Source organism: Mustela lutreola, chromosome 3 (assembly GCF_030435805.1).
Source record: "Mustela lutreola isolate mMusLut2 chromosome 3, mMusLut2.pri, whole genome shotgun sequence".
Taxonomy (NCBI): domain Eukaryota; kingdom Metazoa; phylum Chordata; class Mammalia; order Carnivora; family Mustelidae; genus Mustela; species Mustela lutreola.
In genome coordinates, this window is record NC_081292.1 from 145,949,572 (window position 1) to 145,965,120 (window position 15,549).

General features: G+C 41.4%; 1 protein-coding gene across 1 annotated transcript in view; it reads left to right on the forward strand.

Moving 5' to 3' along the window:
- The first annotated feature begins 4,933 nt into the window (after positions 1 to 4,933).
- ABCB11 (ATP binding cassette subfamily B member 11) overlaps positions 4,934 to 15,549 on the forward strand; it is a 97,266-nt gene continuing 86,650 nt past the window's right edge. Inside the window, exons 1-2 of the mRNA XM_059167108.1 lie at positions 4,934 to 5,231; positions 14,291 to 14,387. Coding sequence (XP_059023091.1) covers positions 14,312 to 14,387 — 76 coding nt within the window. The 5' untranslated portion in view covers positions 4,934 to 5,231; positions 14,291 to 14,311. The remainder of the gene's footprint in view (positions 5,232 to 14,290; positions 14,388 to 15,549) is intronic.

The window sequence follows — 15,549 nt, forward strand, 5'->3', positions numbered from 1 at the left end:
GGAGTGAATATCCACGTGCCATCCAGATAGACTGACATCTCAGACTCAAAATTGAAACTTATCCATTTTAGGGCATAATCCTTGGTTGGGAGGTGTTTCAGATCAACTAGTGGTAGGCACTCCTTCTGGAGGATTCCTTTGAGGATGCCTCTGCATGTGCCAAATATTGATGCCTCTGCATTCAAAATACTTTCTTTTCCAGGTGCAGCATGTTTGCCCAGGCTCTATGGCACAGGAGAGTTCAGGCCGACTTCCTCACCATGTAACGATGCTACTAGTACTTCCATTTTACTGATGAAGAAGCTGAGGCTGGTGGAGAATAAGCAACCTGTCCAATGTCACATGTTTGGGAAGTGAATTCAAATCACTGTGATTCCAAAGCCCATCTCTTGAGATTGGCTTGTTTTTGACCACACCTCCTGGGTGCACAGCTAAACCTCATGTCCTAGTCTCTTTAGCAGTTAGGTGGGGCCAAGAAACAAGAGTCCTGGCCAATGGCATATGCCTGCTGCTTCCGGGTTTGGCTTGTGGACACTGTCTGTAATCAGTACTTCATATTTTCTCTTCTGCTGTTGGATGACTAGATGCCAATGTCCCAAGACCTAGAAAGTCACATGTTGAGGATAGCAGAGGCTCTGTCACCTCCAGTCCCTGAGTGACTTGTGAAATCAAGCACCTTCTCTAGCCAGCAACTTCTCTTTAATTAAAAACTGTTGAACTTTATGTGAGGTGGGAATAATTAGTAAGTATCATTACCTTAACTAAAATCACATCACAAGTAAGTGACAGAGGCAGGACATGAGCCCAGTTCTCATGACTCCATAAACCGATGCTCTTTTCACTGGACTGTCTATTCTGCCTCCCTTTGCAGTGAACTAAACTATGGAGACTGTATCCTTCCACATGGCTTGCTTTAGAAACAGAAAGCTACCCAAGGAAGCTCTAATGCCGACATTTTTCTCTCTACTCATCTTTATGCCACAAAACACAGCTGATTATATTGTGTCAAGCTGGATTTTCACAATTTATATTGATTCTTTGGGGTGGTGATAATGAAGCAAAAGAGCCCGTCATTGGTGTACATGGGTAAGACTTCTTCCGGACTGAAGCTTCGGTTTTACACTATCTATAACTCATCTTACCGGCATTGAAAACCTTTCTTTGCCTATTTTCACCTACCCCAGCAAACCTAGATGCCACTGTTGGCCAACAAACAAACAAAAAACCCCTCACTATTTTCGAGCCTCTTCTCTCATCTGGTTCTTCCTAATGTTGCCTGTGTGTGTTCTATGACCTTGTTCATGCTGTATTCCTGACTGGGTGTTCCTCACACTCCGAGACGAAACTCCAATTCCCTCTCCTCAGAGACTCTTTCCCTAATGATTCTTGTCCCCACTGATGTGTCATTTTTTAAAAAATATGTAAGAGATGCATTGAATGCTTTGACATTTGATTTTGTTCTGCCTTATTTTATTCTTAATTGCTTTTTAAAATTTTTATTTTATTTTTAAAAATTTTAAAAGATTTTATTTATTTATTTGACAGACAGAGATCACAAGTAGGCAGAGAGGCAGGCGGGCAGCAGGGGCTGGGGAGCAGGCTCCCTTCTGAGCAGAGAGCCCAATGTGGGGCTGGATCCCAGGACCCTGAGATCATGACCTGAGCTGAAGGCAGAGGTTTAACCCACTGAGTCACCCAGGAGCCCCTCTTAATTGCTTTTTATGTGGGGCTTTATCTTCCCTTTAAGATTTATACATTCTCGAGGACACTAACTCTTAAGTGTACAAGTGGGCAGCCAGCATAGGATCTGACATGACATCTTGCAAATAGAAGATGCTCAATGATTTATGTTTGAATGATTCACGTATTGAAAATAATACTGATTTATTTTGTTTCTTCCACAGTGCCCAGAATGATCCTCAATAGTTTTGTTTTTTTCCCCCTAGTATGATTTTGGGAACAATTTATTGTTGGCTGAATTCTATCTTCCTCATTTGGGCCTTCCTTGAGGCATTTTTCAAAATGAGTTTGAACCATGGTCCAAATTGGTCTAAAGTGACCTCTTAAGATTTTATGATAGTGGTTCTCAAACTTCAGCATGCTGAGTACCACCCCAAGAGTTTTTATTCAGGACATCTAGGGTAGACCCCAGAATTTATATTTCTAACAGCTAATGCTGATGCTGCTGGTCTAGTAATCACATTTTGGGAACCACAGCTCTACTGTTATTACAATGATACCATTTACTACTGTTCTCTCTCTTACTCTCCTCCAGCTCTACGGACTTCCTTGTGATTCCTTAAACACAACAGGTGCTCCCCTGCCCAGAGCTTTCGCACTTACTGTTCTTCCAGATCCTCATGTGCCTGCTCCCTCACCTCAGATCATTCCTCCTACGTCACCTTCTCCAACCACCTGACTTAAAATGGCGGCACTCCTGCTCGCCTCACAAACACACATTCACACATACACTTACTCCCTATCATATTCCTTTCCTCTAATGTTTCTCTCCGTAGCATCTCTCACCATCTGCACATATGTTGTGCTTGTTGTTTACTATCTGTCTGCCCTTACTCCCATCAGAATATAGGATTCCTGAGGGCAGGGATTCTCATGAGTATTGCTCATACTGTATCCCAGGTTAGAGCAGTATTTGGCACACAAGAAGCCCTCAAAAATGTTTCAGTTGATGTTTTAACTGGAGGACAGCAGGCACCACAGCTCTACCTGCTTTTAGACTCTAGATCATAAAGAAAGCTCACCTATGGCTGAAACACAATAGGAATGGTTAACTTGGTATTCATCCTGTCCTGGCTGCTCAAGGGGCCAGAGTTGAAGGAGCAGAGGAAGATGTTATTAAACTTGCATGGGGCTCAGGACAGGTCATTGCTCTGCCCTCAGTTTTTGCATCTACAAGATGAGGTGGTATCTGCAATATCGTTTCTAGCTCTAGAACTCTCTCTCTCTCTCTCTCTCTTTTTTAAAGATTTTATTTATTTATTTGACAGGCAGAGATTACAAGTAGACTGAGAGTCAGGCAGAGAGAGAGAGGAGGAAGCAGGCTCCCCGCTGAGCAGAGAGCCCGATGCAGGGCTCGATCCTAGGACCCTGGGATCATGACCTGAGCCGAAGGCAGAGGCTTTAACCCACTGAGCGACCCAGGTGCCCCCTCTCTTTCTTTTTTTAATCTTCCCATACATCTACATGTCACACAAGGGGAAAACTTAGGACGCTGGGACTAGTGAGCAACTCCTTTCCATCCTGTGACTGTTATCAATAATTTCACCAGAACGAAGGTCATAAAATTCTACAGAGGCTCTTCTCCCTATCAAGGCTATAATCCCACAGATGTGCTGTCATTTTGGTTTTGTGTAGAGCAAATTTCTTTTTCCTGGGTCCTAACCAGTGCCAAACCCAGTATTACTACATTTGCGTTGCCTCAGAAGTCAACCTGTCCCAGGGCTTCGCAAACCAGCTCGGAGAGGGGAACATTTATAAATCTTGCTTATGTTTGCTGACCTCAACATATGGAAAATTTAACATATACATATAATAACATACAAAATTTGGGGCTAAATTATAAATCATCATATATATGGATTCCAGTAGAGATAAACAGTAGTGGATGCTGAATTTTTTTTTTAAAGATTTTATTTATTTATTTATTTGACAGAGAGAGGCAGTGAGAGATAGAACATGCAGGGGAAGTAGGAGAGGGAGCCTGATATGGGGCTTGATACCAGGAGCCTGGGATCATGACCTGAGCTAAAGGCAGCTGCTCAACCAACTGAGTCACCCAGGTGCCCCTGCTGAATTTTTTTTTAAAGATTTTTAATTACTTTATTTGAAAGAAAGTGAGAGAATGAGAGAGAGCACAAGCAGGAAGGAGGGGCAGAGGAAGAGGTAGAAGCAGACTCCACACTGAGCAGGGAGCCCGATGCCTGGTTGGATCCCAGGATCCTGGGACCATGACCTGAGCTGAAGGCAGGCACTTAACCGACTGAGCACCCTGTGGATGCTGAATTTTAAAAAAGGTCATGACTGGAAAACTTGAAGTTGAGAAAGCTTGATCTTATTATTTGAGCTTCCTTTCTGTAAATGGAGAAGCACTGGCCCACCTGCATTTTAGAGTGTGGGTGAAAGGTTAGCAGAGAGTGGTTAGGAGCATAGGCTGTACCCCTTAGTTGTAAGACCTCTCCATGCTTCCGTCCCCTCCAGGATACAATGGGGATGATGATGAGAGCATCTAACCCCTATGCATATTGAGAAATCCAAATAAGGGGGTACAAATGAAACTCTTCAACTGAGCCAACAAGGGCTTGACCACCATTGGCTATCATTATTTATTGCTGAAGGCCAGAGTGAGACACACTTAGCAAAGGATTAACTCAGGCAGAGAAAGAAAAAATAAGAGCATTTGAGAAAATGGGAAGAATTTGCGAGAAGGGATAGGAACAGATCCAAACCGCACAAAGGCATGGGAGAAGCTCTATGAATTTATTTGACTTGGATTTCTGTTCTTAAATGAACAGGTTAAACGAAAAGGTTTAAATACCTTTTAAAAAATCATTTCTCTCTCCTTACACAAGGCTTCCTCTGGTGGATAGAGCCTGAGGTCGTTGACTGTGGAGGCCAGGGTGCAAGGGTCATGTGAGCGCACAGAGTTTTGAGCAAAAGGCTGGTTCAGGAGTTCTTCCAGGTTATCTATCTCCACACAGCTCTGGGGCTAGGGCAGGAGTATCAGGGGCCTGCCACGTAAGGAATTTCCAAGAGTAATCTTTCAGATTGAGGGGAAAAGTTTCAAGGTTTTTTGGTATTGGCTTGTTAGGTTTTCAAGTAACTTCTTCGGACCAAGACCTATGAACGGAAGAGGAGGACCAAGCCACAATCACAGTGCTCTTGTGGGGCGGGGGTGGTGCCACAGTCTCCTTTCAAGGGAATCCTCACTTTCTGATGCCTGGTGGCACCCTCAGATGGCTTCTCAAGCATGCTCTGGATCTGAGGTTATTGTTTCCAGTGTGCTCAACCTTTCCACAGATGTCACTGAACTGTGCTTCGCCTGGCCTTCAGGGCATTGACCCGTCAGCAAATAGATAATGTTTTCAAAAAAGCCTGAATTCTGCTCAGTGTTTTATAATGATGAAAACTGAAGTTGGAAAGAGTGGTAAAACGCTTTGACTCTCCACAGTAGAGTCTCTTGTTCTCTGGCTTTCTCAAGTTCACACTCACAGGTAAGTGACTTCTACTGTCTAGAATATTTGAGGTCTACATTCTTCAAGTCCATGGCTTCTGGCTTCTACTCTGGGGGGTGTTGTGTTTCTGATTTACTAAAGGCTGTCCTCTTGTCATGCTATAAGCAATACTGTAATGCTTGGATAGGAACTTGCAGAATACATTGATAATTTCATAACAGGATGTACAACAGAGATGGCTCTTGGTCACTGTTTCATTTATAACTTTATGCATCAACTCTCTTGAGAATGTGAGTGTGGTGTACGGAGTGTGTGGTGCAAATGGGTGAATGGATTGAATAATCTGCCCAAAGTAAAAATGCTAGTGAACTTTTAAATCTTGGTTTTATGAAAGCACAATGCTGTTTGCACAGATCACCACAAATCGCATCCCAGAAAGCTGGTGCTGATTTATTAGAGAACTCTACCAGCTTTCTCTTTTCTCCAACACCATGCTCATTTCGTCATTCTCCCAGTTTTCAGTAATTAAGATACTAAAAAATATGAGCTTCGGATGCATGGCTAGAGGGAGAAAGGTTGGTTTCTAGAATCTAATTTCCCTTTTTAGGTTTCCCTAGCTAGTAGAAATCACATGTTGCTGATAATTTGAACACATTGGTCAAATATCGAATGATGCCTGGGAATAAAGTGTGGTATTTCCAAGTGTTTTGAGGGAAGGCTAGCTTACTAGACATATTAGAGACAAATTATAATGACTGCATCCCAAACTCTTAATATTGGGATCTAATGGTGGTTATCATTAAACTTGTAAAGCATTAACTTATTTACAGGGTCTTGTTTAATACAAGTTCTTTCTCTATGCAGCAACACCCCCCACCTCAGCCCCACACACTCCCTACCCCTCCAGACTTGGGTACCCTCTTTCCTCTGCTCTGTAACCTTCTGTTATTTTCTCTGAGATTCCATTTCCCTGCCTGGGAGTTACTGTTTACATGCCCTGCCCCCTACTTGGTCGTAAGCCCCTTGAATAATTTATGTGTCCTCCCATTAACAGTAAAGGTGTCAAATATTTGCTGAAGGTTGCTGGAAATAGATTAAGAAGTAATGTAGGGGAAAAAAAAAACCCAAAACAACAACCCTGCTCATTCCATAGTTTTAAAGGACACTGAAATTGCTAAAAAAAAGAAAAAAACAAAAAATGCCCAAGTTCCATTGCAAGAATCAAGTGTTAGGGTTTGTGTGTTGCTTTGAGCAGATGGGAGAGCTATGCATGTAGAGACCAAGATAGGCTGGGGGTAATGTTGACCTTAAACTCTTGTTTGAGAGCAATTCTTTAGTCCTCCATTTCATTTCATTCCCTTGTCATCAGCTGCAGCCCTCAGGCTAAAGGGGCCTCATTTCTATCCTAGCCTATCTTCCACATTGTTGACTCACACCATCACGCCACAACCTGCTTATCTACAAGGCAGTATTTTTCTATTTTTCTTGCTTCTTAGTGTAAACTAATCTTTCTTTTCATGATCCTTGGGAAAAGCCAATCATTTGCTGCGTTTAATAATATCAAAAGTGCACTATCTACATTTCTGCATGTCAGCAGTTGAAAGGCATTTTTAGGGCTTAAAAAAAAAAATAAATCAGAATTTGTGGCTGAAAAGACAACTTTCAAATTCCAGAGGATCAGGAGCCATTCTGCATTTCTCCCTGAGCAGCTCAGGGAAGGGGAATATGTGGTCCTGGAGGCCTGGAGAGCTTCTACGAAGGGAAAGGCCTCATAAGAGAAATGCCAAGGAGAATATTCACAGTGGGCTGTGCAGTGGGATGAAGAACATTTCACTCCGTGAGCCTGGCCTTGTACCCCTCGCTGTCCCTCCAGCTCCTCACTGACCATTAGGGCATTTAGATCCTCCTTATTACCTTGGCCTGGATGTAGGAAAACCCCAGGCTCTTCCTTCTAAATTCAGTTGAAGCAAGGTCCAACATGTTTTAAAGGTAGTATTTGGGAGAAAATGAATTGAAAAGCAGAACAAATCTCCACAGAGACAATTGAAAACCTGATGAATAGAGAAGGGACAAGAGCCAAAAGCAACAGGAGCCTCGGCACCAATGGCCTATCTGTCTGGGGATGAACTGTGTGGTCTGTGCCCTGTTGAACAAGGGTGCCCGTTGCCTGGCCTGGCAAAATGTTTGTCCTTCCCAACTGATTTCCTAGTCCCTCTGGGTGGGGGCTCTCAAATTCCACGCCTGAAGAGTGTTGCCATTTTTAAACAAGTATAAAATGGCCGTATCTTTATCTTGCCTAAAATTCTCTCTTAGTTCCCTTGCCATTGGGGTAAGGTCCCAAGTCCTCAGTGTTAAAGATGAGGCCCAGAAGAATCCAGCAGCCATGTCCTTCCGAGACGTCCATCCACTTTCCTTCACACTCACTGGACATTCTTCTGTCCTTGAGCCTATGTGCTCTCTCTTGGATCTGGGCCTTTTCATGTGCTCTTCCCTGCCAGGGATGCTTTTTTGTCTCCTGTTTCCTTGGCTAAGTCACTCTCATCTCCTATGTCCCACCCTGAAAATGCTCTGGCTCCAGGGTCTCTCTGCACTCTCTAGACCAGAACAGGACCTCTGCTGGAGGGTCTAGGAGATGCCCATGCTTCCTCTTCACTCACAGTCACATGCTTGTCATCTCTTATGTGGCACCTGCCTTCCCTGCCACAATGTAAGTTCCACGAGGATAGGGCAGGTTGGAGGGCTGGGGCTCCGTACGATTTTTAGGTTGGGTAAATCAGGCAATATTTCTACCCAGGCACCAGGCTCTCCTGAACTGACCTCGTAATACAGGAGTCAGCAAATATTTTCTGCAGAAGGCTAGAAAGTAAATGGTTTAAGAATTGGTGGGTGGATGGGGGGTTGTAAGTATAGTCTGTCACAATTCCTTAACTCTTTGAGTGTAGCACAAGAACAGCCAAAGACAACATTAAAACTAATGGCCATAATTGTGTTCCAATAAAGCTTTATTTATAAAAAAATGCAGTGGGCCGAATGCTCCTATTATAGTTATATCTTCACCCTGGAAGAATTCCAGCTTCTAGGAGAACTATTTTCACCCCTGACCTGTTGCTTTTCTCTCTTCTTTCTTTCTCTCCCCTCCCTTCCTCCCTTCTGCCCTCCCTCCCACGCTCCCACCCTCCCTTCCCCTTCCCTCCTGCCTGCCTGCCTGCCTGCATGCCTTTCTGTCATTCTTTCCCTTTCTCTTTTTCAGTTCTCCTGCAGGATCAATAGTCAGACTGGAATCTTGACGTCACACTTAGCAACCTTGATGCAATGATCTGTGGTGGGCACTGACATTTTGTATTCTTTGGATTTTTGGGTTGCCCCTGACATAGCTTATAGAACTTTATCTCATCTAGTTTTGACAGCCTTAACCCCCTAGGGCAGTGCTTATTTATTTCCTTTCTGAGGTTTGTCAGTGTCCTAGGTTCTGTCAGGCAACCCATCCAGGTGTTACTTTCTGTCTTCTCTCTCTCCTCCCTAGCAGTGGTCGTCATCCAGAATATTGTTGCTAGTGTTCTAAAGTAGAATTGTCTGTGATGTGTCTACCAGTAAAGGTCAGGAGACTCTCCTCTGTGTTGATAAGATTACACATCTTATCAAAGAAAAGAAAACTTCAACCCTGGATAGTTAAACAGAAGTACATATAGTCTGCACACAGACCACACGTCATTTAGCAGAGAGGGACAGTAGATCCAGCATGGACAATTAAAAATTCTTGGGGGTTCCACAATTAGGTGGCCAAAGTCTGCCAGCCAGTGCTTAGGAATCTTGATTTGTGACTTTTGACTCCCTAGATTTTCTAAATTTATTGGAAGACCATCTTCCTGGAAGATTTTAAAATTCTCAGTTTGTGTCCAGAGAGACTTTTAGGAGATTAAAATCATTTACTTTATGAAAAGGCAGAGTGAAAAGGAAATAGCATGGTACCTCATTTTCAATTCTGAGTTCTTTTATGTGGTTAAAGTAAAATTGTGTTATTGTAAATTGTTAGGAAACCTTAATTAAAGCTTCCTGCAATGTGTGATATCCGAGAAACCTTCACACACTTTAGGAAGCTCAAGAGTAAAATTGTTAGCTTCGGTACTATAGATAACAGCTGAGAGAGTAGAATTAGATGACATTACATCTGCTAATATTGATGGGGAAAAAATGTGACAACACACCAGAGTACGCTTAAATCGTGGAATGTACCAGGTGAAGAGGAGACACACTCTTGTGACCCTGTGAAACAAACCTGTTGACCACCGAAAACTAGATTCCCACTATGTTCCCAGGGTTTCAGAAACTATCAGAGGTACTCTCTAGCATCTGCTATGTTTCCCAGAATCTCATCTAATAAAAAGGGAACTAAACTGGGGAAGAAAGCATGGTCTAGTGATATACCAGAATTTCATTCTATGCTTAAATGATATGAGGTAATCCATCTAACATCCAATTCTGGAAATATCGCCTTTCCTGGAAAATATCATAGGCAAGGCTTTTGCTTATTCATTCTAGTGATTTTGGTATCTCGTTGTCCTTTCCCAGACTCAACATTATAAAACTGCCACTGTCTTTGTGGATACATGCAAGTCATGAACTTTTCCAACACCATGGCCCTCAAAAGTCGTCACTGCCATTTCTGAGCTGGGCAGAGATAAGGGAACTAGCTTCAGTTTCTGACTGAGCAACCAACTGAAGGGGTGGGAACCAGTAGTTCTGATGTCCAAGGGCAGGAAAGGATGCATTTCCTTCCTAAAGTAAAAAAGCAAATTCATCCTTTCCTGACTTCAAAAAAATTAATATTTTACTCAGATGTGTTTGACATATGACATTGTGGAAGTTGAAGGTGTACAACTTGTTGCTCTGATACGCTCATATATGGCAGTATGGTCACCACCAGAGCTTTAGCTAACACCTCTATCATGTCACACAATTATCATTTCTTTTTTGTGGTAAGACCATTTAAGATACACCCTCTTAGCAATTTTGGAGTATGCAATATGGTACTGTTGACTATAATCACTCTGTTGTGCTTTAGATCTCCAGAACATACTCATCTTCTAGTTGCAAGTCTGTATCCTTTAATGTCTCCCCAATCCCTCCACCCCTCAGCCTCTGGTAACCTCCATTCTACTATTTCTATGAGTTCAGCTTTTTAAGATTCCACATATAGGCAACATCATATCATGTTTGTCTTTCTCTGTCTGGCTTATCTTATTAAAAATAATGTCCTCAAGGCCCATCTATGTTGTCACAAGTGGCAGGATTTCCTTCTTTCTTATGGCTGAATAATATTCCATTGTGTGTACATACACATACACATATGTAATTTTTTATATATTCTATATATGTGTGTGTATATATATATATGCCACATCTTTTTTTTTTTTTTTAAGATTTTAGTTATTTGAGAGAAGGAGTGAGAGAGAGAACATAAGAGCGGGGAGAGTCAGAGAGAGGAGACTCCCCTTGAGCAGGGAGCCCAATGTGAGACTTCATCCTGAGACCCCAGGATCATGACGTGAGCTGAATAAAGGCAGTCACTCAGCCAACTGAGCCACCCAAACACACTATGCCACATCTTTTTTATCCATTCATCCATTGATGGGCACTTACGTTGTTTCTCTATCTTGGCTATGGTGAATAATGCTGCAATAAACACAGGAGTACAGGTATCTCTTCAAAATCCTATTTTAATTTCCTTTGGGTATATACTCAGAAGTGGGATTGCTGGATCATATGATAGCTATATATATTTTTTTAAGATTTTATTTATTTCTTTGAGAGAGAAAGAGAAGGAAAGAAAGAGAGAATGCACAAGCAGGGGCAGAGCACAAAGAGAGGAAGAAGCCGACTGACTCCCCGCCAAGCAGGTAGCCTGATGTGGACTCAATCCCAGGATCCCAAGATCATGACCTGAGCCAACGCTTAATTGACTGAGCCACCCCGGCACCCTTGTATTTTATTTCTTAAGGAACCTGCATAGTGGTTTTCATAGTGGCTAAACCAGTTTATATTCCCATCAACAGGGCACGAGGGTTCCCTTCTCTCCAAATGGTTATCGGTACTGGTTATTTTGTGTCTTTTTAGTGATAGCCCTTCTAACAGATGTGAGGTGATATGTCATTATGGTTTGGATATGCGTTTTCCTGATGATTAGTGATGTTGAGCATCTTTTCATGTACCTGTTGGCCATTTGGATGTCTTCTTTAGAAAAAATGTCTATTTAGTTTCTCTGCCTCTTTGCCCCATTCAGGCCTTCAAAGGACTGAATGAATAATGCCCATCTGCACTGGTCAGGGCAGTCTACAGATTCAAATGCTAATCTCTTCTGTAAACACCATCACGGACATTCCCAGAAATAATGCTTTACCAGCTATCTGGGCATCCCTTAGTTCACTCAAAATGATACATGAAATTAACCATCCCATCAACCTCAGACAAACTCAGTCTGAAACCAGGATAAAAATGAAACAAAGACAAGTCCATAATTTTTCCCAAACACAGGCAAAAAGAAGGTCATTGTGCAACCTTCAAAAATATCAAACATCCCTTTGTCTTGCTATGAGTGACTATTTCTGCACCCAATCATGAAATTGCTCTGACTTTCCGACAGCATCCAATCTGGAGCAAACCCTGGCTTTCTTGGATCCTCTCACAAAACACACAACTGAAACCCAAGTTCTGCAATAGTTTCTTCCTAACACCTTCTAACTGAGACCCCCATAGTCCCCACTGGGTGTTCTCCTCTACTGCAATTAAGTAATAAATCCAGGTTGTTCCACTACAGTTGTGTTCCCAGTGGTCTTTGGCTGAAGGGCACTGTCAATGCCACAAGGGTGGAAATCCATGCTATGCATGAATTTTGGTGTTTGAGAATATTACTCTTAAATAGTAAAATAGATATCCCAACAATCATTGCATTCATAAAGAAGTGAAATGTAAGCAAACCCAATGTGAAAACAACTGTACAGAATTGCTGAGGGCACAGAGACGGAAAATGAAGAGAGTAGGTTGGTTGATCATCACTCTCCTTTTTAATAGAGGGTGGCTTACTGCAAGTGACCCCCATGGGAGTGGTAGGGGGACTAGGCTTGAAGACCAAAAGGAATGTTAGCCGTCTTCTCCTTTTGTGTCAGCTGATGTGCAAACACAGTTTCATGTCATTTTCACACTAGTCCTCCAAGGAAGATTTTATCACCATCATTGACTAGAATGATGGAGAATTCAGGGCCTGGAGAGAGGTTAAAAAACATATACAACAACATGGAGTAAAGTCACAGGATCTGTGAAACTCTGAAGTTCATGGACAAGACACTACACAACTGGCCTCTAAGTGCTGCCAAATATTTGCACACCAGTGGAAAGAAACATTTTTTTAAAAGATTTTATTTATTTATTTGACACACAGAGAGATCACAAGTAGGCAGAGAGGCAGGCGGAGAGGAGGAAGCAGGCTCCCCGCTGAGCAGAGAGCCTGATGTGGGGCTCAATCCCAGGACCCTGGGACCAGGACCTGAGCTGAAGGCAGAGGTTTTAACCCACTGAGCCACCCAGGCGTCCCAGAAAGAAACATTTTTAAATGAAGAACTAAGCCAGGAAAAAAACCATTGAATATGAATTTTTTTTTAAAAAGTCTTATCTAAAAATTAAGAGATGTAATATTACAACTATTGTTAAAATTTTATTTTCTCATTATGAAAGTATTTCTTTCTTTTCCTTTTGAAAAACAAATTTTGGGCTAAAATTTCAAAAGTGATATAACCCATGAATGTTGCATTCTCTGAATGTAATACTGCTATAGTGAAAAAAATTTGTTGTTAAATAAGAATTTTGAATCTAGTTGATGTATTTTTAAAAAAATTTTACTGACCTCCTAAATTGCTTAATGAAATAATGTTTCTCACTCTACTTCTTAATAATGAGTTTATTTTGTAAAATTTATTTTTTATAAATCATGTTGATTGGCACTATTATGTTGATAATAACATTTGATAAAATGTAATGAGAAGGGTACTTTATCTCTGTGGTTTTCCTTCCTAAAATACACAGTCCCTGTCTAATCCTGAGAAAAATCTAGAGAAAAGTATCAGATAAATTCCATTTTAGGGGACATTCTACAAAATAATTGCACTCCTCAAAACTGTCAAGGTCATCGAAAACAAGGAAAGTGTGAGAAATGGTGAGAGCCAAGAGGAACTTAAGGAGATAGAATGACTTTATATAATGTTTTCCCTCTACATCTTTGCAGTACTTTGTACTACTAGATATTGAACCTTTGCCAGTATTTCAGTTAATGGTTTTAGTATTCATTGCTGATCGTTACCCAAAATCTATTCATTAGAGTGCCAGATAATGATTTCCCTAAATTTATTAGGTTTTAGGATGTTGATTCTTATTGATACCTTTTCTGCATCTATCAAAATAACCAAAGTTTTTCATTGAATGATGATTGCATTCCTGGGACCAACATTGTTCATTTTATTTTGTTCATGAACTGCTGAATTATACTTAACGTATATAGCAATTTTGGATCTATTTTCAAAAAGTCATTATAATTCTATTTTTTCTTATAGCATTCTTGCTTGTTTTGATGTCAAGGTAATATTTGTTTTCTAAAGTGAGTAGGCAGCTCTTCCCCTGGACTCACCATATTCTCGATATAGGCGTTGCATTTACAAAGGAGCATTGCAGGCTACCCACCAGTGATAGGTGTTGTCCTTCCAGACATTGACCCAATAATGTCACCAGTTGGTTGTGCAGCTCTAGTGGTTTTTATTTTTATTCATGGAAGGAGGGAAGGAAGGAAGGAAGGAGAAAGGATGGAAAGATGGACAATCAGAAAGGACAAATAAATAAAAAATAACTATCCACTCATCAACTAGAGAAAGCCATATGGTTTGACTTTATCTGTCCTAATAATTAGACTCTTTCATGGAGTTATTGACCAACTAAAAAAAATCTTTTTAGTGAAGATTGAAATTGTTAGTGATTGTACGAAACTGTTCTTTCATTTGATTACTTTGTTTAAAGAAGAGAAAAGAAATAATTGCAATGCTTATTTTATTTTATAGGGCTATTGGCTGCAGATTGCAATGTCTGAGTCAGTAATTCTTCGCAGTGTGAAGAAATTTGGAGAGGACAATTATGGGTTTGAGTCAGACAGATTCTGTAAGTGGTCTTTTTCTTTTACTGTCTCTTAAACAAAAAGAGGTGAGAGCAAAAGTGGACAAGCTAGTGAACTTCCAAGGGTCAGAGGAAGACCAACAATAATATAAAGAACCATTACTGAATGTATTTCTTACTGACTAACGGGTGGTTCTATCCAGAATCCATGTAATGGAATGCTTGAAAATGCTGGGTAAAAACATGTGAAGTGTGGGAGAATGTGCGGTGGCTGCGTACATTGAAGGACACAACCAGTGGCATTGGTACATTTTCCAAGACTGAAATCATGGCAGGTCCAGAAATTGATGCCCAATTCCATTTCACTGATATCAAAACATTTTTCAAAAGCACCAGTTGTGAAAGCAGCATAAATGGATTTTAAACTGTACCTCCTCTATACATTTCCCATGCCTAGGGAAGCTAATGTCAACTCATCATGTAATATTCAACCTGTACACAAATTAAGAACTTGGGGGGAAAAAACTGCTCAAAGCGTAGGTGAATGAAAGTATCTCATCTACAAAATCCAGCACTGGTTATTATTATTGCCTTTATCCATCTATTGTTAAAATTGATTATAGTAGTAATTATTTAGTGAGAAACAACAAAGACTATACTGGCCAGAGTGAGATAATGGGAAAGAGGGCCTATGTAGGGCCCTCCACTAACATGTAGTGAGCACAAGTGATTCCAAGCAATTATTATTGTTATTTTTAAAACTATTTATTTACTTATTTGAGGGAGAGAGAGAGAGTGCCCAAACAGGGGGAGGGGTAGAGGGAGAGGCAGAGGGAAAGTGTAGGGGAAGCAGACTCCCCACTGAGTGTTGAGGGGAGCCTAACTGAGGGGGCTCCATCTCAGGACCCTGAGATCATGACCTGAACTGACCAGACCCTTAACCTTTTGAACAACCCAGGTACCCCACATTTATTAGTTTTGCTTTTTTTTTTTTTAAGATTTTATTTATTTATTTGACAGACAGAGATCACAAGTACGCAGAAAGGCAAGCAGAGAGAGAGGAGGAAGCAGGCTTCCCGCTGAGCAGAGAGCCCGATTCGGGGCTGGATCCCAGGACCCTGGACCCTGGGATCATGACCTGAGCCAAAGGCAGAGGCTTTAACCCACTGAGCCACCCAGGTGCCCCATAGTTTTTAAACAAATTATA